Source organism: Corvus brachyrhynchos, unplaced genomic scaffold (genome assembly GCF_000691975.1).
Source record: "Corvus brachyrhynchos isolate BGI_N302 unplaced genomic scaffold, ASM69197v1 scaffold365, whole genome shotgun sequence".
Taxonomy (NCBI): domain Eukaryota; kingdom Metazoa; phylum Chordata; class Aves; order Passeriformes; family Corvidae; genus Corvus; species Corvus brachyrhynchos.
The window spans coordinates 1365514-1391764 of record NW_008239544.1 but is presented as its reverse complement, the minus strand read 5'-3'; the positions used below and the strand labels follow the sequence as shown (position 1 = coordinate 1391764).

The following is a 26251-nucleotide window of genomic DNA, read 5'->3' as shown; positions in this document are numbered from 1 at the left end:
CCTGTGTGGCAGGAAAGAACCCAGAGACCCAAACTCACCACTTACTTGCCTAATTAAAATGAGCCAGCCATGTTGTTCCCCTGGTTCTGCAAGGACACGAGCAGATCATCTATTTTCTCCATGTTCTGGTTGGTGGCCATGGCTGAGGGCAGCGCCGGGGTCTCGGGGAGCTGCTGGGACAGGAGCGCCGGCACCGCGGGCTGCGCCTCGCCCTGGGGCTGCCCGGGCTGGCCCATGGCCCTCAGCTCCCCGACAGAGGGACATCTCTGTGTCTTGGCACAGTCCAGCAGTTCCCACAGCAAAGCACCCAGCTACGACCACGGCCCACCACCAGCTGTGTGCCCTGTGAGAGCTGCTACAGCCTGTTGTAAGCAACACCTGCACCTCTCACTGCTGGGGCTCACAGGCACCCACAGACCCATGCACACAGAGAAAGGCTCTCCATCCCACAGAACTGCTCATGGAGGCTGGGTCCAGAGAGGCTATGAGGAGAAGTGCAGGTTTGTACAGCTAAGTACACTTTAACACATTTCTGGACGCTATAGCTTCTAAAGTCCTTGCTTTCCTTCAATAACGTGAAGAAAGCCAACGTGTATTGCAGAAACCAAAAACAGGAAGAGAAATGCTCTCTTAAGAGACCACAATCATTCCTAGATTAGACATTAGGGAGAGATCCTTCCCTCTGAGGGTGGGCAGGCCCTGGCACAACGTACCCAGAGCAGCTGTGGCTGCCCCTGGATCCCTGCAAGTGCCCAAGGCCAGGCTGGACACTGGGGCTTGGAGCAGCCTGGGACAGTGGGAGGTGTCCCTGCCCATGGCAGGGGGTGGAACAGGATGGGCTTTAAGGTCCCTTCCCACCCACACCATTCCATGTTTCTATGGCAGCTCTCTATCCCGAAAGCTCAGCACCAGGCACTGGTCACTTACTGTTCTGGATGCCGAACAGGAATATTCCCGATGTCTGCTGGGATGAGGCAGGGGAATTCTGCAGCTGGTTGATGGCACCTCCCGCTGTGTTGTGGAACAGAGGAGCCTGCTGCTGGGGAGGAGAAGCAGTTCCGGGCATCCCTGCCATGCTGTTTTGGGAGGAGTACATGGGGGACTGCTGCAGCTCCGGCTGGCTCATGCTGTTCTGCAGGGCAGACATGGAAGCTGAGGAGATGAAGAGGGTGACTTGTTGCTCTTGAGAACTTGGGGATCCTTGGACCAGCTGAATCTGGGGCGAGTTATGGAAGATGGTTGGCTGCTGTGCTTCGGCCTGGTTGGAGCCAGGATTCTGGAGAGGAGACACTGTGGTCTGACTCTGGAATTGCATGGGCTGCTGCTCCTGGTTCATTGAGGCCATGTTGGACTGTGGATGAAAAATGGACTGGCCTTGTTGCTCCTGATTGGTAACTGGGTTTTGACTTGGATTGAAAATCATGTTCTGCTTTTGGGAGGCCATTGTACTCATTGCATTTTGATTGCTGAACATCATGTTCTGCTGCTGCTGCTGTTGCTGCTCCTGAGCTGGGGGGCTGCTCTGGATAGCAACAATTGAATGCTGAGGCTGGAAGATGGCCCCTTGTTGGTTCTGAGGAATGGAGCTGGACTGGATGGAGCCCAACGACACTTGGGACTGAAACAAACCCTGCTGAGCAGGCTGAGTCTGGGGCTGCTCCTGGGGAAGCATGGAGCTCTGGATATGAGAGATCTGTGTCTGCTGCTGGAAAGAAGCCTGCTGTTCAGTGTTTGTTGCTGTCTGAAGAGGAGAAATGGGATTTGGGCTTGTAAAGAATGACATCTGCTCTTCCTGAGTGGCAGGGTTGCTCATGGAACTCTGGGAAAGGAACATGTTGGCAGACTGCTGGTCTTGAGGCACAGAGGAGCTCTGCAAGACACCCATGGCATTCTGTGAGTGGAACATCGGGGGCTGCAGCTGGTCAGAGGAATTAGTGTTGGTCTGGTTGTGGACGATGGAATTTGAGCTGTGAAAAAGGGATCCTTGTGTTTCCTGGGATATATTCTGAGTGTCGCCAATAGGGTTCTGAGAGTGGAAAAGCTGAGCTTGTGAGTGTGGAGACTGTTGGATGAAGCTTCCCGACTGAATGGACATCATTTCTCCACCTTGCTGGAACAGACCCCCGCCCTGCTGCTGAGTCCCACTGGCCTGGACACTCATCATGGTCTTAGTAGATGAGAAGAGATTAACCTGGGACTGACTTTCCCCACTGTGCTGCATCTGAACCATGGTCTGAAACACAGAGCTCTGCATCTGTTTACTCTGCCCCGAGGCCTCTTCTCCCTCAGCAGAGCTCGATGGCTGGAACATGGCAGGGCCGTTGTTGGAGACCGGCTGCTGTGCAGGGGCGGCTGCCTCGCTGCCGGACACCCCCGGGGACGAGGAGAACAGCTCACACTGCATCTGCATGTCTTCACTTGTGGATAAGCCACCCATCATGTGAGACGCCTGCTGGTACACCGGGGACTGCTGCAGGGCTCCGTTCCCCGACGTGGTGGAGGAGAACAGGTCCGACTGCATCTGCGTGGCCGCCTGGCACATGTTCTGCTGCATCCCCATCACCATCGCCGCCGACGTCTCCATGGCCTGCTGCTGCTGCTGCTGCTGCTGCTGGTTGGACAGGGCACCTTCAGGCTGGGAGTGAACGTTCTCAGCTCGTCCAGGCAAAAGGTTCTCCGGTCTGGAATGGACAGCTGTGTCTGAGGAGGAAAATATCCCAGGATTTACGCTGTTCTGTATCTGGCTGACCTGCTGAAAGATATCTGCATTCAGCTGATCTTGGACATCCTCGCTGCTGTCTGAGCCCGAAAACAAAACGGAAGATAACTGCTGCTGAGCTTCCAGAACCTGCTGCACCAAGTCAACGTTCCTGTTGCTGCCCGTGGCGGTGTTGGTGGGGAAGTTCCCAGCCTGGAGCTGCTGGATGGTGTTCTGGAGCTGACTCACGCCGCTGGCCGACGAGAAGATGCTCGAGGAAATCTGCTGCTGCAGGGCCTGGGCCGGCTCCGAGAGCGTCGGCTGCTGCTGCTGTGAGGCATCAGCCAGCTGTGACAGAGTCACCACTGTGCCATCCGACTGCAGCACCTCCCTGGGCTGCGAATCCCTCGTCTGGAACTGTGCAGCCTGCTGCAGCAGGGCATCGCTGTTCTGCAGCTGGCCCGGGGTGGACACTGCGGAGAAGCTGCCGGGCTGGGAAATGTCCTGCGTTTGGATCGTGCTCAGGGTCTCTGGGTTGTACACCTTGGGCTGGATTTGCTGCTGGTTTTCGCTTTCAGAAGGTAAATGGGAAGCAGAAGTTGATATGCCAGACATGCTGTTTTCCAATGTTTGTTGAGTTGACCCAACCACATTTGAAGCCTGAAAAGAGCAAGGCATTCAGTAATTTATAAACTTACTGGGGTTATGCTGATACAACTTCCCCAAATCCCTGATGTCCAGGGAAGATCAGAGGAAGATGTGAGATGTGAAAGCCAGACACACCCAAACCAGTAAGCAAATGATTAGCAGTGGAAATGCTACTTCAAGGATGGAATCACGGCACAATTAATGAAAGCAACACTAAGAAGTGATTAACAGAATATTCTTACAGTAATTTACTAGTTCTGTGTCACAGGACAAAACACCCCATTGTAATGTCACTAACCCATCAATCTGTCTGGGTGCAGCAACCAGGTGAGTCATCTAAGGAAATTGTCTGTTTTACTCATGCTCTGTGATTGTGTTTTGCCCAGACTGATCGTGGACATGGCACTTTCCCTGTCTATTACTCTTCTCCACTAGCAAAGCATAGACCAAGGAGTAGAGGTAACTCAGAGTCTGAAAGCTGCTGTGCTCAGCCCCCAACAAACTCACCTGGAGCATGGGGGGAGAGCATTTTTCTGTACTTACTTCCATTGGAGCCACATCTTCATTCTTGATCATACTGCTTGGCATGAGTGGAGTTATCAAGGCACTAGGAAGAATGTTCACCTTCTCCAGGTTACAGCCCGTGGCCTTCACTGCTGCAGCCACAAAGAAAACAAGAAAAAGAGGGGCAAAAGATGGGTAATACCCATCATTCCATAACTCCTTTTAAGTAAATTAAAGAATTGTTCTTCAATGTAAAGCAACAGATCTCCACGCTTTAACCAAATTTAAATCTTACAGCAACGTGGCAGTAAAATTTCTGCACTTGTGTATAGAGTGAGGAAGGACAGAACAGACCAAGTACATACAGCAGATAAAATCCTCTGACCTCTGGTTCACAGTCAGCCTGGAATAGAACAGGCACAGGAATGAACCATCAGAGAGGAGCTAACACAGAGACCCCCATGAGAAGGTAAATTCAGCTTTATTGCATAAATTAACTGAGGACATGAAGGAACAGCAACAGCATGCTGTGTTCTGAGGAGCAGCAGCTGTTCTCCTGGAGCAGTTGGGATCTTCCCTCCGTTAAGCTCCACACTAAATTAGATGGATGTCAGGCTTACCCTGTATATAGTTATTATTTTCCTCATCTTTTCAACCTGGCTACTAGAAAGCTCTTACCAGTCCTTTACCAGTTTGTTTCACTGCCCTCCATATTTTTGTAAATTTCTCCCCCCAGGTACTCTCTGCAGGTTTAAACTCAGCATATCTTCTATCATCCTCCCTAACACTTGTAAAGTCTCTTGTAAACCCAGCCCTGCCAAGACCCAGCCTTAACTCCAACACAAGTCCATGGTCTCACCTGCAGCCAGAGTCCTGTCCCACTGTGACCCCAGTGCTCATCTGCTCCCTCCAAGCTGCTTTTCCAGAGCAGCTCTGGGAATTCCCAGGCATCTTTCTGCACCACCAGAATCTGAACAGGCAACTAAGAGACATTTCCTTCCTTGACTTCATTTTAATACTGGAAGGATCAAGTCACACTTAGACAAAGAACAGGTAAACCTAAAACCTGTTCCTCTGGAAGAAAAGGACAAACTTTGTCTGGATAAAGGAAAAAAATCCTCACTGAAGGGGATAAGTTGCAATTCCCAGAATTAACATTTTTAACTAGTCCCACTGAAAGCTGAATTATAAAACCTATAAAAACACAGCTTCTGAAAAACACCACATTGTCACATTTGTTTTTCAGTGCTCAGCCCTTCCCCACCACTACTTTAGATGTGTTTTTGCTTAAATTAACACTACACAGTTTCTAATTCTTCGCATTAACTGCGATCTTATGCTTCCTTTTTATTCTTCACTTGCAAACATACTAAATAAAGATTAGACTGCAGAGCCTAATGCATGAAAAATAAAAAAAATCAGTATTATTTTTGCATTTTTTTTGTTCTATATTAGCTTGTACTAAAATACACTGATAGGAATACTGTGATAAAGCAAAATATTCAGAGTCAGAAAACAAACCTCCCTGTAAGAATAGGGCCAGATTTTATAAGCACAGACTTATCACAGGATGTCTGATTCATTTCTCCAAATCTGGGTAGGAATTCATAGTTAAATTATTAAGAACACTGATAAGAATCAATTTAGTACCTTTTATAGCCTCTTCAAAAGAACAATGTTGGGCTGGGCTGGAGATTTCCTTCTTCACATTAACATTCAGAGTCCCAGCTGCCGAGACAAAACACATTGAGAACTTCCTTACCTTAAATCAGCAAACAAGCCAAAAAAACACAAAGCAAACCAAAACAATTCCTTATAGCTTAAAGAAATTCAGGTTCTTTGAAACCCACACAAACCTTTGCACTGTCTATTGCGATACAGATAAATAAATAAACTAAAATACATGAAGTGGGCAAATTGCAGCTTTCCCCAGGACAAAGCCTGGTGGGATTTCTTGGTTTATTTGGTGCATTGTATGGAACATGTTGATTTTTTTATCCTGCTCAGCTTCATTTTGATCCTTAAACTAGAAATGGATGCTGTTCTGTAAGAACAGCCGTCACAAGACAGCTGGAATTTGAGGTATTTGGCACATAAATGAGAAAAGCAAAGCCTTTAGATCTTATTGTTAACAGAGCAAAACTCGCCAGCAAGAGGAGTTTGGAAAGATCCATGCTACTGAACATTCCTGTGGCATGGACTAAAGGCTGTGGAGTCAGAAGTGTTCAGCGGGTGCAATGCCCACTCCTGCCCCAGTGCATCCCACACACCTGGCTCTGGAGTGTAGGTGAAGGGCTGCACGTCGTGAGATCTCCCAGCGTTCGTCACCACGTATATTCCCACTGAGACAGCTGAGGTGATTTGCTGGTCGTGATATGGTGGCACCTTCACAATAAGGTGATTCTGCAGGGCAAAAATAATTGAAAAAATCACATTTTATTACTACTGATCTCAATCCTACTTACATCCATCAAAAGCGAGAAATAGACTGATAAACCACCATAAAAACCCAGGACACTGGGGGCAATGCACATGTGGCATACTGCCTTCAGAGGTGGGACCAGGATGGCACTTTTCTGACATCATTTGCAGCCAGAGTGTCCATGAAGACACTTATTTGTGTGTAAAATAATACATATTCTGTAAAACATTTCAAAGTGGAACAGAAATTCAGCCAGTTATAAAGACCATGGTGTACACACTATCCCCTTCCATGGAAAACTGCTGGGAAAACTGAATTAGGCCTTTTAATTCCATTGTATGCAAGGGCAAAGACCTGCTCACCAAACCCACTGTGGGATCCAAGCTCTCGGTTAGAAACTGACCGATTATACTTGTGTAAACCCAAAATTATATTCTACCAGACTCACAACAGACCTTACGTAAAAACAATTAGTATTACTTCTAGAAATGCAGAGAAAGAGGAAAAGGCTTGATTAATTTTTCTTTGAAAACAAAGTCACTGTTTTTTAAATTAGAAATATAATAATAGTACTAGTAGTAATAGTAGTAATAATAATAGTAATGCAGAAGTACCTGATGAAATAATTCCATGTCAATTTCAGCTTCTGCCTTCCAAGAATTCTCATCTAAATAAAAATTAAAAAGCATAAGTTATTGCACATCCTATAGAGCAATTTGTTTTAGGGCCTTTGACTCTGCTCCTCAGTTTGCTCTCCACAACTGAGCCTTACCCAGCAGTGAAACCCCGACCCCAGGCTCTGCTCAGCACCCCAAGCCAGCACTGCTTTCACACTAACCGGAAACATTCTCTTGGAAAATCACTTTTGTTCCCTTTAGGAAGTTCTTGCCAATCAGAAAAACTTCCTCTTCACCCTTCACTGAACAGCTGTGGAGACTTTTCTTTAGGATCTCTGGGACTCCTGCTGGCTGAGCTGCAAGGGAAAAAAACAGAGTCTGGAATCAAGAAAATATCAACATCCAAACCAAACCACTTTTACTTACAGGGTTATGAAGGAAAAAATAAAACTCCTGAGCTTCTTTCTTTATCATGTATTTCGTGACAAACTCTTCAGAATATAACCATTTCTGTAATTTGCTCACTAAATGTAATGAGCTCACAAAAATCACACTTAGTTCAATGATCTACTAATAGTCTTTTTCCTTTTCTCCTGCACGTATTAAATCTTCACAATGAAACTCCCAGTGTTGGGGCCAAAGCTCAACAAGTGCTCAGAACAGAAGGAAATGTGTTTCTGTAACTCCCTCGTGTAGAGTGATCTCCAGAGGCATCAGCCCTTAGAAACACCTGAAGCCAACTTCCAAATTCAGCCTCTGGGCCATAAAACATTTTTTGTGAAGCTTATTTTGTTCTGCTCTGCAAAAGAGCAGAAGCAGCAATTCCCCAGTTACCCGGGGGGCTTTGCAGCCTTTTTACATGACACAGTTTTCTGGCTGGTGCAAGCACTAACCCAGGGCTTGGAGCAACCTGATATCCCCTGGTCCATGGCAGGGAGTGGAACAGGATGAGCTTCCAGGTCCCCTCCAAATCCTTGCAAGACTCACATCTCTGTAGTTGGGAATTTTAGCAATTTGAATCAAATAAGCCAAGAGGATGTAGTTTCAAAGACACACATGCCTGGATGCCCCAGATGATGATTTATATCACTCTTATAAACTGTCTTTGTTGCAAACCATTCCTATTCTTCTTAAACCTTAAACCAAATAGGACCACGTGTGCTAAATGCAAATGAGCACTGCAGACAATTCAAACAGAGATACATTTTAAAATAATGTGCTTTGACACATTTAATATAAAAGAATTCCAGTTTCTAACGAACGTTCCTCAACCACCTTTTCTCCTCACCACAGCTCCCCGGGGCACACACCCAGGCTTGTGCTTCTGCACTTGCCTGGCCCACTTTGAGTGTTTAATAACAATATTCCCTGGGCTTACTACACAGCAGAACATACATCCTGTACCACTCCAAATTATTTAATGACCTTTCAGAAAGGATTTTTCTACAACTCTGGCTGCGGGTTCCCAGGCAACCGTTACGCAACGACTGAATATGCTAAAGGCACATGAAAAGAGTAACTGGATTTAGGTTTGCTAACAAGTTAACAAAGCCTGTTTAAAACACAGGCCTTAAATAAAGAGCCTGCAGCTCCTTAATGCCTTTTCTATGGTTTCTGGAACATTATTAGTTATAAAACACAATGTAAACAGGCCATGATGAGTGTAAATGCAAACTGTGTTGTGAAGGTACATTACACATCTGTAGTAAGGTTTATGTAGCAAAGCAACCGGGCGTAATGTGCTTGAGGAGATAATTTATATTCAGTAACAACACATTTCACGCCATTTTGATCAGCCAGTAGCCATGTGCCAGCACTATTTCCTTGGCCAAGGTCTACTGCAAGTCCCCGTAGCTTCAGCGTAAGACAGAAGCACAGAGTCCTGGAAGGAAGCTCAGGAATTCCCCTCTCAACCTTCACACCACGATCAGCTTTATCCACATATTCCCCAAAGACACAAGTCTGACCAGAGTATTTTGTTCTGTGTTCTAAGACTTCCAGCAGTGGAGACATTGTAAAATTCCTGGGCAATCTCTTAGCAACTTACACAATTGAGACTATTTTCTTAGCAAGTGACCAAACCCCAGCCTGCCAAAAACCAAACCAATTTACTCTTTGCATCAAATACAGCTTCTTTTAGCTCAACAGCCTATTTTAAAATCAGTCTCTGAATGTTTCATCTCAGACTCAGCTTCTACTCACAATAGCAAGTTATGGAGTGTTTGAGAAATCATCAGGTGATTTCCACTCCCTTTTCTTCTATGGTTGAAATAATTTTATCTTTAACCAGAAAGTTACAAACAAAAGAGATACAGGAATGGCTTTGGAAGATTTTATAGAAAATGTTTTTATCTTAAATCTGAAAATTAGTATCAGATACTCTATTACTGTAATATACCACCATGGTCTACTGACTGGAATGGAGCTGCAAAGATGACCGTATTTCTAAAAAATATCCACAAAATATTCTTTTTATACCATGGAAAGAGCACAACACGAGTGCCCAGGAGTTCATCTACTCTTTCCATGAATAGAGAAAAAGCTCTCCATCTCATTCATCAAGATAAGGGGTGGAACAAGATGAGCTTTAAGTTCCCTTCCAGCCCAAGCTATTCCATGATTCCCTTTTCCCTGTTGGTCAGTGGAACCTCCCCAGCCGAGGCAGCCATCTGTGCTTGTGCTAAACAGAGCAGTTTAATAAAGAGCTATAAAAAGTTTTGCTCTTGCACTGAACCAGAATAGATTCAGCCTCTGGCCCACGCAAGGACCACAGCTGAAGAGCCAGGCTTGCTGACTTACTGCAAGTCTTGTCTAGCACTGAAAGCCGAGGCATGAATGTGACAACACAGAAGAAAGTCGTACCAGCGTCATTTTTCAAAGCAATCATGACAAAAATTGTGAAATTTTAGGAGGCAAAAATTCATTTAACTGAAGATCAGGAAATGCGTAACTATTTTTCAATACTAGACAACAATTTCAACTAATACCTCACCACAAATAAAAATCAATCCACTTGATTTTAGCAACAGCAATTCTGAAATTATCACAGATTAACACGGGGTGGTTTTTTCCCCCCAAGATAATTTCACAGAATCACAGAATCATTTAGGTTGGCAAAGACCTCTGAGACCATCAAATCCCAGCTGTGCCCCATCCCCACCTTGTCCCCAGCCCAGAGCACTGAGTGCCACGTTCAGGCCTTCCTGGGGCACCTCCAGGGCTGGGGACTCCAAACCTCCCTGGGCAGCCTCTGCCAAGGCCTGAGCACCCCTTCCATGCAGGGCTCACACTAAAACCCAGACCCCTCTCTACTCTCAGCTCTTTGGTTTGACACTCACTGCACAGAATTGGGGAAGAAGGCGTCTGCAGGGTCAGGGTGGAGCCGTCCTTGCGCGTGATGTTGACGCGAAAGACGAGCCGAGCGCGGGTGCTTTTCTTCTTGGAGCCGGCAATGCCTATCCTGGCTTCCACATCAGCGTTCCTCAGCTTCAGGATTCCCACACAATCAACCCTAACAACACAAAACAGAGCAGAATTTCACCGTTTAATACGTTCAGCATCTTTAACAATCTCTCGAGTAGTTTCGTAAGCCAAAGTCAAAAGCCTTGAGGTAATTACTGACATCTTATTAGATTTCTTTTTATTTACATGAAATCTATGACCTTTTTCAAGTTTTCATTCAACCCTGCCTAATTTGGATGATGAATCATGGGAGAAAGGCATATGAAAGCATGAATAAAACAGAAACTGCAATGTAATTCTGGTAAGCATTCAATTTAGAATCACAGCTCTTCATTCTTCCATCCCCAGGGCAAGATCTGTGTTTGTAGGATTATTGCTTCAAAATATTCTGCATTCACTTAAAGAAAGCAGGAGTAGAAGAAAACTTACTGTAGTCATATTATTTATGTTCAGTGGGACTTGGAAGTGACAGATAAGTCCTCCCATAAGTGTGGTCCTAGGGGAGATGTACAGGGCCAGGTGAGTGATGCAGTGCTGGCTTTTCAGACAGGCTCCATGCAAAATGATTTGAAGCAAAAAACAGCCCAAAAAATAAGAACAGGAGAAGCAAACACAGCCGGATGTGTTAAAAAGAAGAATATTGCCATTTACCCAGGATTTTGGGTTCTGTGCCCAAAAAGCACACACCACCTGGTATCTCATTTGAATACAGCAAATTGCAAGCAAGAGCTGAGCAGCAGAGAGAGGAGAGTGCCAAGATGTTCAGACTTTCACTATAACCCATCCAAGGGAAAAAGGAAATCGGTTCCCAAGCCCAAGCTAATGAACGAAAATATTCATGGGAAGAGCTACTCACGCCAGTGTCATGTTGTTGCTTGGGTCCAGCCCCACCTCTATGACAGTGGTGCCCTCGATGTCCACCTCCTTGCAGGGTGTGGTGTTCCTGCCCGTGACCCTGCAGGCCTGGTAGAAGCCGTGGGGCTTCACACGCCCGGAGTCGTTGCCCACGAACACCTGCAGCACCACGGGCTCGTTGTGGCCTTCCAGCTGCAACACGCCAGGTGGGCAATTAACACAGGAATGACTGCTTTAATTATTATTATTAACATCTTGTTTCTAAACCAGCCTGAATCCTGTCTACCTTCAGACAGAAGTATCCCAGCTGCGACTCTCACATCTCTTACAACCTCCTGTTCTCACCCCAGCTGTGACTACTCCCCCCTCTCTTCCCAGGATTCCCCCCAGCATCTACATCCACCAGGCAGCCGAGAAACAGAACATTTCCTGCGGCTCGTTCCAAAGGTGAAGAGGTTTTGCTGCTCAGTATGTGTACAGCCACTGGCATTCCAGGACCCCACCTTCATGCCAGCCGCATCTTGAAATCCTCGTGAAACCTGATTACAATTGTCCAACACCTGCAAAACCCCTGAAAGAGTCAGAATAGGACGAAAGGGAAGCAGAGGGAGGAATGGGATGATTGAATGGTCCAACCATCCAATCACATAAGCCCAGCTTTCCTTCAGACACCAAAATAAAAATGGTAACTTGACATCTCCTACTTAAAAGGTTACAGTGTCAGGATTCACTGAAACACTTCATAAATAAGAGCAAGTCAGACATTTTAATATCCTCCTGCAACTCCATGTGCAAGCCATAATTATCCCAGAACATGTCAGTGAAAAATACATTCATTTTTGTTACATGAACACCCTGGCATGAAACGGTTTGTGTCCTCTTAATGCCTTTTTTATCTGGGATCCCCACTGGGGTCACAGACTAAAAATACCCTGAGGTAAAAGAAGTCCTGAAGTAAACCTGGACATTGCATTACAAAGGAAACTCTCCTTCTTTTTAGGAAATAGTTAAGAAAAATACTCCAAGTGAAAAGAAACATTAGATTGTTGCCAAATTCCCGGGCCAGAGCTGGAAATTCCTTGCCAGAGCATTCTAGGAGATAAAATGAGTATTTTAATGTTTCCATTGAGACACATTTGTTGCTAAAGGATTTCTGTGTGACAGTGTTGTCTTTTGTCCCAGGCCTAGAAGCCCAGGCAACACCTGCAGAAAGAAGCTCCAGTTTTATTAGTAAGGACATGCAAATGAGAGCAGAATCCTCTGGAGAATCTCTTGGGGGATTATTCCCTGACACACTTAAAAAATGTAGTTCTGAAGTCTGTAGCAAAAAATAAACCAGTAAATACTGATAAGATCATCGTGGGCTCATGTCCAAATAGCAAATGTGACTGTCAAAGATGAGCAAAGCCCCAAGATCTCTGCAGGTGGCCCAGCACAGGCATCCACATGGGACCCACAGGCACAGCTCACAACAAAGGGCTCAACAGCCAGTCCCTTGGTTAAGGCTTGGTTATACAATTTTAACATTGCATACCAATTGTAGACTCAAGTTCTAAGTCACCACGAACAGAGTTTTATTGAAATGGCCACTGAACCTGCTTCTCCTCCTTGGCCTGAGTCAGAGCCACGCACCTGAGCCGCTCCCAAGCGCCAGATCTCTGCTGAGCACCAACATTTTTACACTCTTCTTCTCCATCTTTAAACCCCACAAACAAAACAAAAAGCCCCCTTGTCCATAACATATTTTTTCCCACTAGCTCAGATTTCCTGAAGATTCACTGACTCATTTGTCTGTCCAGCCCTGGCAGAGTTTTATCTGCAGGGTACGAACTCCTCTGCCTACTGGTAAAGCAAACTGGAACTTCCAGGAATTCAGTAACATGAGACTCTTCCAAAGAGAATTTTCACTGATGGGTGCTAAAGGGTAACTGGGAAAGGAATTAAAAGGAAATTCAGATGAACAAAGGCCCATTAAGAAAATCCACATAAATGAGCACTAAATCCCCATAGCAACAGGCCGATATGAATGGATTCTTTTCTTATGAAACTTTACTGGAGTTCTGCATTACTCAGGAGGACTGAGTGAAGGGCTGCTGGTGTTCCTAACACTGCTGAACAGGACTTTGAAGTTAAGTCTACTTCTGTATTCTGTCAGCAGCAGTCAGCACAAATTTTAAGGGCTGTATCACAAACAAACATCTCTTTGTGGACCTGGTAAGTGAGTTTGGGTTGAGAACTGCTTTGCTGCTTTCTCAAAGTGACGTAACTAAGAAAAAATATGAAATTAAATGTCTTTCACCCTCCTCATCTGTATGATAATAAATCTAGCTGTCTACTCGCTCAACCTGCTGGCCACACTCCTCCCAGTATGCCCAGTATGCCCAGTATGCCCAGTATGCCATTTGCCATGGTGCCAGTGAAGTGCTGGCCTGGACTTAGCTCTCTGATGACTCTCATAATCACTCGTGGGAGGATATTTGACATCAGTTCATCTGTTTGTCACTCTAAGTCAAGTCCAGCCTTGCTCCTGGTGAGCCTCTCTACCATTTCCATTAGGAAACCTTCCCAAGTAAGTCCAACTGCTTTCCCCAGGCTAGACAGGTAAGAAACAAGACCTGCAAACTCCTACTCTGTGCATTAGTGAACAGGAATGTCAAAGACCTCCTTGTAACCTTCTTCTTTGTGCTTCTCCTCAGATCAAGAGGCCTTCAGCACCTGAATTTTAAGGCATCAAAGTCCATAGAGGAAACAGGCTGCAACTGCCAACTGTGCACATAAATGCTGCCTCTTTCCTTGCCCCCAATCTCCAGTTCTCCTGATCCACATCTACCTCTACTGCCTCCACCTGTACCATGCTAAACACACTCAGCAGTACGACCTGTAAAACACACCTCAGTGAGATCTTCATGACTCACTTGAGAGACACTGCATATGTCAACTCAGATGGTGCTGAATTAAAAAGAACAAAAACCACCAAGCAATCAAAAAAAAAAAAAAAAAGGCCCAACCAAAACAAAGCAACAAAACCAAAACATCCCACTTATAATTAATTTCTTTTAAATGAAACCTGGTTTTATGTCCTTACTAATGATGACCCACTGTCACCAGCCATCAAACAGCTACAGCATTTCACTGTCCCACTTTCGTAGGCATGGAATGTCTCTATACTCATACACTTCATGGAACTGCAGCCTAACAGGAAGTGCATCCCAGATTTTGTATCCCTGCTTTGACATCCAGCTTCCCTCTCCTCTAACTCTGTGACACCAGCAAGACTTGTGACCTGCAAGAAGAGACCCAGTCCAGCCCCTGCAGCCGAAAGACTGCAAAGCCTGGTCCCTCAGCACTACAGAGACAGGAGGCCCACTGAACCAAAGCAGCTGCCCTCCCCCTGGGGCAGCCCTGGGAAGGCAGTGCTGTGCCCCCAGCCTACCTTCACGGTGGGAAAGCCCTGCTGCGTCCGGTCCTTGACGGAGCCCCGGCTGCCCTCAGTCAGGTACCGAGCCCTGTGCTGGGTCTCTGGCTGCACCACGATCTTCAGCTCCTTCCCCTCACTCTTAGTCGGGTACTGACCACACAACATTGGGGTCTTCTTCCCTCCAGCTCCCTTCTGGTTCTCTGATGCTCTGGGAAGTCAAAGCACACCATCAAGAAGATGTTAGAAGCAGCTCCCCAGTAAAAACACTCCAAATCACAGAAAAGCTAAAAAGGCAAAGAGTGTGTATTAATGGATGGAACATTTGTAGTTAAAAGCAAACTTTGGAATTCTCTTTCTGCCAGAGGAGACCTGCAGGATGAAGAGGAATGGTGCTTCCCTGCCTCCTCCATCCAGAGCACATGGGAACTGCGTTTCAGAGAGCAAACATAAAGGAAGGAAAAAACAACTAGCATTAAATGATGTTAACGAACAGAAGGTGCCTCATAACCTGCTTTTCAGAGCCTATGACACAGCCTGAACAAGCTGTTTTGCTGCTGTAACAAACACACACGTACACACACACTGGATGGATTTAAGGTTAAATGACACTTCTTTAAACAGGAAAACAGCCTCATGCCTGTCTCCATCTCAACTTGTATACCCATGCAAACTCCAGCTCCAATTTCTGTCTAAACAGATTGACCAATTTATGTCAAAACCCAATTAGTTATTGTAAAAACTCTGGCATAATTGCACCAATGTTAAATCAGTGTATGCACAAGGCCTTTCTTACCAGGTGCATTCCATAAGATGCAGCGGCTTGTGCTCAGTTCCATAATTAAAACCAGGATGAAGGAGCCCTCCCAAGTCTATCAGCACATGAGCCATTTTGTGTTCTCTTTACAGCACAATGGGAAATAACCCTTGATCCTACAGAGATCGGGATTTGGTAATGAACCTGAAGTCCAAAAAACTCCTTTCCCACTAGGAAATGTGGATGTGCCGCAGCACACGGTGCACGCAGGAAAAGGGCCCCATGATTCATGCAAATTTCATATTCTTCCTTCCTAGCAAAACACAGTTTCTAACAGCTAATGCCTGGGAAGAAAGCAGTTTTAAATAACAGGTGTGAATTGCTTAAAAAGCAAATCCTGTTTAAACGTGCAAGTTATGGAAGTAATTTATCCAGGATTTTTTCCTTCTCAAACAGGGTGAAAACTGCTTTTTTTTCAAAATTATTCCCTGGGAGGTTTGCCACTGCATGAAGCTCTCACTGACCCAGAGCTGGGGTGACCCAGCTCTTCCCAACTACCAGATGATTTACATTTACAAACACGATCCACACCTTTCCTAAAGCTCCTGCTGTGCACAGAGCAGCCCCTGGACACAGCACATGCCCCTGATTCCAGCCCTCCCCCAGCCCTGTGGGGCCTGGCCTGGCACTGCTCCTTTTCCTGCCCCAGGAAAAGTCGGGCACTTTGTGCCCATCCCACCACATTTCACAGCCCTGAAAGCCATGGAATCATAGAACAGTGTGGGCTGGGAGAGACCTCTAGAGATCATCCAGTGCCACCCCCTGCCATGGGCAGGGACACCTTCCACTGTCCCAGGCTGCTCCAAGCCCCAATGTCCAGCCTGGCCTTGGACACTGCCAGGGATCCAGGGGCAGCCCCAGCTGCTCTGGGCACCCTGTGCCAGGGCCTGCCCATCCTCCTTCTAAAAAACCTTCTCCTTTGATCTATACTAAATCAACCCTCTTTTAGTTTAAAGCCATCACTCTTTGCCTAATGCAACAGGTCCTATTTGTCACACTCTTATTTTCATTAAGCCTTCAAAAACCTTTCACTACCCATTAAAAAAAGGGTTAAAAAAGAGTTGCTGCTTTGGATGATTTCCATTCCCATTTTCTGTCCACGAAGGTTAAGCACTTCACTGTGGACAGCCCAGTCATGGCCCTGGCAACCTTGCACACTCACCCTCAACCAGGACCCAGCTGAGGCAGGAACTAGATAAAAACTAGCATAAAACCCTGCAAAATAATAATAATGCCATCTTACAATAAAACTATCTTCCTGCCAAGGAGTCCTGACTACTCTGCTCAGTGCAGTCACACTAGCTGCTTCAAAACAAAAAGAAGCTATGCACAACATACCTTCTTTTGGGAAAAGGGACAAAACTGTCCTTCAGTACAGCACACAGAAAACCTTCGACATGCTAAACAAACTGTAATTAACACCATTATGTCTTTGCTTCTGTACAAGTTCAGGGAAAACTCTAATGCCATTCAAGCTCATTACACAATCACTTTCTATCTTCCTGTCAGGACATTCCTCCCATGGACTACTCATTTCAAGGAATTTACCAACTTTCAGTCAGTATCTTTTCTTTTTCTTGTTCAGAATTTAAAAATAAACTTCTCAGCTTCCCACAGGGAAGACAAGAAGGGATGCTGGGCAACCTCAGCTCTGGTGTTTGACCCTTCCAAACACCACCCTGGGACCTGCGGGGCCCTGGCTGGGCACTGGCACCGGACAATGCTCCATGGAAAGACACCACAGGGACTGCTCAGTCTGACCTTGCCGCACCTGCAAGTTCCAGCTCCATAAATTAATGAGACTGGGACATAGCTGAATTTTGAAGGGAAACGTTGGCGAGCCGGCCATCAAAATGAAATTCACCTTTACTGCTCCCAGTGCCACGTTTCAGCAGCGTGACATTAACACTGACCCCTCCAGGAGAACTGTACCCTTAAATCCCAAGTACCTTAATTGTCAGCGTACTAGTATTTTATCATTTTAATATTTATGCAGAGACATGCTCCTCACAACTATTTTAGTCGTTCCTCTAGAAACTTAATCATTACTTTCAATCAATTAACCAAACCTGGAGGCAATTTAAAGCCTTCACCAGAACTTCTCAGTGGTCCTTCTCCTCAAAATATGAGGATGAATCACTTATACATCCCTTCAATTAATGATTTAATTTTAATTCAGTTTATGCATATTGCAATTATTCACATCTGTACATTTAATACACACATATTTATCAATTTGACTGTTACCAGACAAATGTCCTCTAATCCAGCACTTCTTTTTTTAAAAGGAATAAATGTAATTGGCAAATCTTATGACTCTACTCAAACAGATCTCCTGAGTAAAGTTTGGCCTGGTCCTGCTCTGCTATCAGGCCTGTTCGCAGGGCAGACCTGAAAGTGAAAGTGAGACCAGGAAACCTGAGTCTCTGCCCTGAATCACCACCAATTCATCCCTTTCTAAAAAGGCTTTCACAAATTCCAAGTTTCCACAGGAACATATTCTTTCTCTTCCTGCCTTTTAACAACAACTGTGTCTTTAGGGGCAAATGCCATTTCCATTCACCACGGAGCACAGCAGCTTTCCTTGCTCTTTTCTTAAAGCCAAAAGTAAATGAACTCCCTTGGCTGAGCTCCACCAGGCTGGGAAGTTTAAAAAACTCCAGTCACTACGGTGACCCAGATTTGTAAGGCCAAATCTCCATATTCCAATGGCAAAATTAAATTTTCTAAGATCTTGGCCACTTCTTATCCCAGAGTATTTATTTCCAAGGACAGTTCTGTTACCTGGCAGTTTTCCTGCAGTTCAGTCTGGCCTGTGACACGTAAGGAAAAACATTCCACTTTCTTCCCCTCTGCACTCACAGAACCTATGGATTTCCCTAGTCAGCCCAGTGTTTTTGGGGAAGTCTTGTTCTGTTCTTAGACCGAGATCCCACATACTCTTTCAGAGCTTACAGAACCTCCCTGAGATCACGTTTACAGTGGCACAGTTCTTGCCTTTCCGTAAAGCTTTTCCCTGTGTAAGGGAAGGCCTGGTCCCTTGGAGCTGGGGGAGGCACTTCCCTCATTCCAAGCCGCCTGGTCTACCAGGTACTAATATTTTATTTAATTACCATTGATTTTGGCTGGTGAAAACCCCGAGGCTGCAGGCCACCACGCCCAGGAAGCAGCAGCACACTCAGGACATGTTCTCAGAACTGCTTTTCACAGTGAAATTTTAAGTATGGAACTGCACTGACCCTGGGAATACAGACAGTTCATCATCTTTGCCATCAGTCAAATTTTAACAGTCACCCGTTGCTGTGATGAACGTCAGAACGTACTGCAAGCACAGACATAAAAGTCAAACCAAAATGCACTCCTGCCCCCAAAAAAGCCAAAACAAAAGAGCCAAATCTATCCATTTGACCATTTGAAAAGTACTGAAGAAGCAACAAGTTAAAAAATAAAATAAAGAAACGTATCAACACACTCTTGCAAACTGATGGAATTGTCCTCTTTAAGCAGCTACTGGAATGCATTTAGTGAACAGTGTGAAGTGGGAGATGAGGGGCCACCACCCAGGCGTGCCCACGCAGACACACGCACACAACCCAGAAGCACAGAGAGAAACAGCATTAGAGATTTATTTCTGAAAAAATCAAATACAGAGTGAATTCACAAGGAAAAACCAAAACCTGGTTCACCATATTGTCTTAACATTTCATAAAAAAGTAAAGCAAGCGATAATTTAAAAGATGAGAAATCTTAACGAGACATTAACCATTAACTTCTACTCCCATCCCTATTTCTATTTGACAAACAGAGCAGCAGGTGAAGTGCACAGACTGAAATCCTCACATAAAATCCTGCAAACAACCATTCAGGGTGCGCCCACTCCACTCTGCCTTTCTTTTTAAATACATTTTCATTGCCATTTCATAAATGAAATTGTGTGGCCCTCTGGGAATTTCACTTAAAGAACAGATGAGCTTATCAGCACTGCATTTAATTGCTGCAGGAAAGTTTAGCTCTATCTTCCAAATAAAGATTAACAAGTCTAATGAAAACTTATCACAGAATCATGGAGTGGTTTGTGTTGAAAGGGACCTTCAAGAGATCCAGGTCCACCCCCTGCCATGTGCAGGGACACCTTCCACTATCCCAGGCTGCCCCAAGCCCCGTCCAACCTGGCCTTGGACACTGCCAGGGATGGGGCAGCCACAATTTCTGGGGGCAGGAAGAACTTATCTTGGGCTAGGACATGACAGGGACAGCAGAGAAGGGAGGGGTTTATGTGAGAACCTGAGCAGAACATTTGCCGGGGCACGGGGGCACTTTTATTAGTTTGGGTTTACATGTGGAGATAGAACGTTTTTTTTCTTTTTTTTAAAAAAAAAAAAAGCAGATACCAACCCATTTCCTGCTTTTGAGTTGCTTTTGCTGTCCGTGCTGAGCTGAGAAAGGACATAGTGAGGCGCTTTGGCACTGTCGGCATCAAAGATATCCATGTTGGACTCTTCGCAATCTCGGCGTTTGATCCCTGGCCTCTGCTTTGGGTTGCGTTTGCGCGATTTACGTGGCACCTCAGTGTTATCATTGTAGGAACTGGTACTCATGTTACTGAAGTTGGAGGGTGAATCCTCCATCCACATACTGCAGCTCTGTTCTGACTCCAATCCACAGCCCTCATCCTGGCAGGACATCCGGCTGTTGTCCAGCAAGTCCTCGGGTGGTGGCGAGATGTACAGGACTGTGTGGCGCTTCGGCGTGGCCGGGTGCTGCTGGGCTGTGTTACTGGTTATCTGCTGCTCACTTACCCCTCGGGTACTTACCCCCACGGCCGCGGAGCAGCTCTCCACTTGCATAGCCTTGCTGTCGGTGACTGAGGTAGAGTAAATGGTAGGGCTGGAAGAGGTGGTAAAGGAGCTGCAAGCACCGCCCATGGAGGAAGAGGAGGGAGCTGAAGAAGCATCTGCGGTGTACAATTCACAAGTAAATACAGGACCCGTGGCGGGGCGTGCGCTGGCTATAGCAGTCCCAGTGAGATCAAGGTGATTTAGGAACCGATTGCTTTCCCCCAAGAAATGTTTGGAATTTGGTTCAGTTTTGGAATGGAAGTGCTTAAAGCAATACAGCCTAGCCAATACTTTGGAAATGTCCAAACAAGTCTTAGCACGATCCACTGTAATCAAATTTCTTTACAACTTAATGTTAATTCATATAAATGGCTGCGAGTAAACAGAGCTTTCATTGCCTCAGCTGGACTAATTATTGGTGTAGAAGCCATTTCATCTAAAATAGCCCCAAAACAAAATGCTTATAGTCCACATTCAATGCCAATTAAACCATTTATTGTTGGAAATTTTTAATTTTTTTTTTTTCAAAGATGGGACTGTGCTTAGCCACAAAATATTAAAATAAGTTTCTAACCTATGAAGCAGAGAACTACAGGTCATTTTTAATGCAGACACTCCCTGCTTCAGAGGCAAATCCTGGAATAAAAATATGAGAAAATAAATGAGAAAAAGAGCTGCTGATTATTCCATCATAAATGAGAAATAAAATATAAAATCAACTGAATTGGTAGGCAAAATGGAACTGGTATCAGTCACTATGAGTGAGCTGTTGATTTTGAAGGTTCAAAAGAGGGATGAAATATCTGTGCTGGAGACACGCTGATCCAAGAACTGGGAATCTCTGTAATTTGACTTGTTCAGTCACTGGGACCAATTTCTCTCAGACTTTATCAGTCCCTTCCACAGAGATGGCTTGGGACAGACCTCTGAAAAATTCACATTAAACAGGAGATTTCCAACACTGTGACTGCGACTTCTGCAGAGGTCCCAGAGCTCAACCTGGTTTAGAAACATGAAAATTATTAAACCAAAGCCCTGAAGATTTCTGGAGAACACTGTAAGTGTTGCCATTGAAGAATTTTAACGGACAGATTAGTGGAATACATTGAGTTAAATATTCCAGGGGAAGCAGGCCAGACAAACATATGTATTTATTTCAATCATCTGTAGCTCACTGAGGAATAACTGAATTTTATAGTCAGATTTCACCTTCCCGTGGGGAGACCCTGTTTTCTGTATTTCTGCACTGCCACCCACACCTGATAAACCAGAAGCACTGAAATCATCTAATTTTGGAAACAAATTGTACATTAAGTATATACATAATAATAATACTGTATGTTTGTTCAGCTAGTTACTGCTGTCACACAGGTAATGCTTATTACTAAGAGGAACATGATGTTTCTCCTTTTTGTTACTTGGGATTTTTTTAAAATGCAAAATATTGTAATAGTCTCTCAAGTCTAAAAGTTTTAGAGACTTTTGGACTATTTTATACAGTTTTAGTTATTTGAAAGTAAGAGAAAAAAGTATGTTCAGCCATGATATATACATTTAAATAACAGTAAAACTCAGCCAACTTTCCTATACTGGGAATTACTGTGAGTATCAATGACTGATGATAAAGAATTTTTAAACCATTACTGTTTCCTACAGCTTTCCTGTACTTAATGAATGTGAAAGCAAACTTACACCACTTCAGACTGCCAAATTTAGTGGTTGTTACAGTTTATCAATAAACTATTCTGCCTTCCCCGAGCCTCCCAGTGAACCAGGAGCAGCTGAATGATACCAGTTCCATTTTCCAGCTTGTTCTTTGGCAAATACAGTGGCTGAAATTGGAGAATTCAGTCACTTTGCATTCCAATTTAAAGGCAAATTTCTCCTTTCTATATCATGCATTAATGCAATGCTTCTTTCAAAAACATTTATAGGATTGGCAAGAACTATTAAATATAGGTATTCATTTCAGTGACAATATTTAGGAGCTGATTTGCAGCCACTTTGAGTTGAGACAGCCCACTGCTATTGGGGATGTTTATTTTGGTAAAGAGGATTAGTTTCCATCCATCATTTATACCTCCAGAGAGAAGCAGAAGTGTGCCCAGGGAGCCCCTGGAGCACCTGGCCGAGCTGCAGGACTGGGGGGCCGAATCCCAGGAGTTGCCCCAGGAAAGGTCAGTATATGGAATTCAGGGAAGAGCCCGAGGCAGTGTGGGCACGTCGGGGGTCTGTGGGACAAGGACTCAGACCATGAAACCATCACACACATGGAACAGGCAGCAGAGCTTCGACTGCAGGATTCTTCCTCCAACAGATTAATATCAGATTTATCTTTTCACATCAATCCTGGGAGTGTAAGAAAACCTTGGACACTCCAGGCTCAGCTCTGCGTGGGCCACGTACACAAGCACTGGGCTCAGCAGGGGCTTCAGTGCATCTCCTGGCCAGGAATGCAAAACCTGCACTTTTCCCTCACTTTCCTAGGGAAAAAAATAAATATATCACTGAATCAAATGCTTTTCAGCACGAAGCTAAAAGAGCTGGTGATGGTAGTGTTGTTTTAGGGTGCAGCAGTGTGAAATATTATCATTACTGCAATATCATCATTACTGCTCTCCAAAACAATTTCTCCTCCTTTCTTTTTATAGAAGTTAAAAAGCACTTATACGTATGAATATGTGTATGTGGGCTTTTATACTTTTAAAAAGTAAATAAACATTGTCCATTATAAATTGGTAACACTCTCCTCCATTTACCAGAGATGCCCCTGTGTAATGATAAGATTAGATTATGGAAATAAATCCAAATTGAACAGTAATGGCAAGAAAATCTCTCTTCAGCCTTATATAATAAATGAATGCCATTACCATAAATAAGAAAGTATGATAAATATTACAGCAAATAGAATAAATTGGCTGTATTGGAACAGTCAACTACACAGATTTAAAAACTTTTGGGGGGATAAATGAGATAAATTAGTAATTGCTTCAGCAACACTTTAAGTTATGAAAATACTAAGAAACAGTGAAATCTGTGTTTTCTCAGAGTCTGCAGGCCTTGAGCCGACTCATCTTCCTTTGAACTAATAAATAAACTGGGTCAATCAAATAAGAATTCACCATGTTACTGCAATGAATAAACAGAGCTTTACATGGCTCCCATTTGGGTTCATCATTTTATTGCAAAGCCACATTTGTATCTGACACCCAAAATAGATTCCTTGGATGAACGTGCTGCATTTTGGAAAAAAAATAATTTAGTAATTTTGACTTAACTTGTGTTGCTTTACAAGGTGAGAGCATACACACACCTTCCCCAGCTTGAGCATTCCTTTTATTTTACTTTCTTTAGACACATATTAATTGGAATTGTTACAGGTGGCTCATGATTTGCAATTTAACAGTGCGTGCAATGACAAATACATATATGTATTTTTAAGTGAGTAGGTACATTTTGAAATAGAAGACTGAATATATTTCATTTAACACAGTCTCAAAATCAAACTTGCTTTCAGAGCAATGACACTGAACAGAAGCAGTGCTTGTCATGGCAAGTGTGCAGCCTCAGGAATAGAAATGAAATGTGCATCAGCATCACAAGGTGGGGGTTTTTTTCTCGTTTTTTAATAAATAACAAGATAATATTCCACATTAGAGCAACTGTGATCACTGTTGAAACTAAACCTCCTGAATCTCTCTACTGCCATCACTGTAACACAAAAGGGAGCTGGAAGAAGTAATTCAGACTTTGTTGCCTGTGCTACAAGTTTTTCTTCCCCAAAAGAGGCAGAATTGTACCAATCAGTCCAGCACAGGGACTAAAAGTAAGGGAGCACATAGCAAAGAGTGTCCTGTGAGCAAACCAGGGCAGGCTTTTTCTTTTCAGTACCAAAAAACCAAAGAAAATTTATTACCTCCTGCATTAGCAACCAAGGCAATGACATATTTTCTATATCCTATTCTCCTGTGAAGTCAAACAAGGCATTCAGCCTCTAAAAAAAAAAGGCTGGAAAGGCAGGAGAGAGAAAAAAATCACTACTCGGCATTGAGGGAGTCTTTTTAGGTAACACTTCCGTGGAGCCAATCCTGAAATCCTTGTTCACTCTTTTCAAATACCCTTAAATACAACAAGGATTACCAAGTCCTCAAGGAGAAACTTTGCTTTTTAATTGCAAAAGACAGTCATTTCCCAGACTGGAAAGCTTAAGATTGTAAAGACAAACTGAAGATATTTTTGGTTTCACAAGTTTTCCAGCCACCTGTGCATGGACAGCCAGGACAAGCAAAAAGCCATTAAAGAACTGCTTTTTTTCTCAGAACCTCCCCTGCATCCCATGGTATCCTCTATGCTCTGTGCAGAAAACAACTGTCAAAAATGAAATCCTCACCCACAGGGTGAGTTTAAGTGGCACATAAGCTTAATATGTGAAGTGTAACTTCTATTAAATGTGTTAATTTATCTAACATGTCATGTCCTTGGTAAGATTTTTTGATGTCAATTGGTTTATTTGAACCCCTGGACACAGAAGAACAATTTCAGGACAGACCCAGAAGGAAATTGTGCAAATTTCCACCATCAACCTTTGTGTTGTCAAAAGGTTTTAAAGGTAAAACCCAGAACTTACAAAGTGGCTGCAAACCTGCTTTCAACACCTCACATGCCAAACTTGGGGTTCTACTTTTCTTCTTCTTGTATTACTGATGTCATGTCAAAAACTTTTCCAAAAAGTTTAGTTTCAAATCAGTATCAATCCACTATTCAGAAATAAACCAAAAAAAAAAAAAAAAAAAAATAACAAAAAAAAAAACAAAAAAAAAAAAAAAAAAGTAAAATTTAAAAAAAAAATTAAAAAAAAAAAAAGAAAGAAAGAAAAGAGACTTATGAAGAAGTCTGAAAACAAGACCGACCTATACCCTGGGTGAGATTGGATGGGTTAAGTGTCTCTGGCACTATTTGTCTTCACTATTGACAGACACTGTCACACAACCCACCACTCGATGCCTGTCTCTGAATGGCGAAGCTAGAATGCAAGTTAAGTGTATTAATAGAGAAAAAAACTAGCATCCCAGCAAATATCATAAAGCAATCCAATTCACCAGTTATTAAACACACTCAGATTCAAGATAGGTAGGTTAATTTAATTTACATTAAGCCCAACAGTGTAAATTCCCCTTTACATTCCCATGCTGACCCAAGCAGTGTATTATTATACTTTGGGTAAATACATCAATCAATGGTTTTGTTATGACTCCCATTATTCAATTAACACTCAAGTTTAGGTATCTAAGGAGGACTTTTGTTAGTGTCTCACACACACCAATTCCATGGATCTTAGATCTTCCCACTCAGTGTAAAAGGCTGATTCCAAGCAAGCAGAACTCTGGGACCCTCAGCTGCTCTCTCCAAGCTCTGCCACCCCTCAGGACCTCCCCAGCTCCCTGAATGAGACATTAGGATTGATGGATCTGGCAAAAAACACCTCAATTTAAGAAACAGACTATTTTATCTCTTAAATATAGGGCTGGGTTTTTCCTAAGAAATCAAGAACTGCTCTTGGCCTTCACAACATTGTCGATGCTGCTGCAGAAGGAGGTGCCCAAGCAGTGGCACAACAGGACTGTTTTTCCCCTTGCTGCCTCGGTTTTCCATGATTCCTTATGGAACAGGGAATTCTCATGTCACAAAGTAGTTCTCAAGTCTTTCTGATCTAATAACAGCAGCCATTTAATGCAAGAAATTGCCGTAAGAAAAAAACCTCACAGAATGATGACAGTTTCTTTGAGTAGTTCTAGAAAACTGGGTTTACTGACTGTATGAAATTCATGATGACTGAAAATAAATTTAATTTAGTAAAAAGATGCGAACTAGATGTGAAATTTATGAAGACTGAAAACAAACAATTTAGAAAAAATATGAACTAGATGAACACCAATATAAATATGGAATTCCAAGGAAGCTCATGGAGCAGGAAT

General features: G+C 43.9%; 1 protein-coding gene across 1 annotated transcript in view; it reads right to left on the bottom strand.

Moving 5' to 3' along the window:
• Nucleotides 1-26251, bottom strand: part of NFAT5 (nuclear factor of activated T-cells 5) — a 37515-nt gene that overhangs the window by 6000 nt on the left and 5264 nt on the right. Inside the window, exons 2-13 of the mRNA XM_017741358.1 lie at nt 19834-20392; nt 14640-14832; nt 11208-11398; nt 10228-10400; nt 7111-7245; nt 6887-6939; nt 6121-6253; nt 5501-5578; nt 3890-4002; nt 928-3358; nt 451-482; nt 46-311 (exon numbers count right to left, since the gene is read on the bottom strand). Of these exons, the coding sequence (XP_017596847.1) occupies nt 54-311; nt 451-482; nt 928-3358; nt 3890-4002; nt 5501-5578; nt 6121-6253; nt 6887-6939; nt 7111-7245; nt 10228-10400; nt 11208-11398; nt 14640-14832; nt 19834-20392 (4349 nt within the window). The 3' untranslated portion in view covers nt 46-53. The remainder of the gene's footprint in view (nt 1-45; nt 312-450; nt 483-927; nt 3359-3889; nt 4003-5500; nt 5579-6120; nt 6254-6886; nt 6940-7110; nt 7246-10227; nt 10401-11207; nt 11399-14639; nt 14833-19833; nt 20393-26251) is intronic.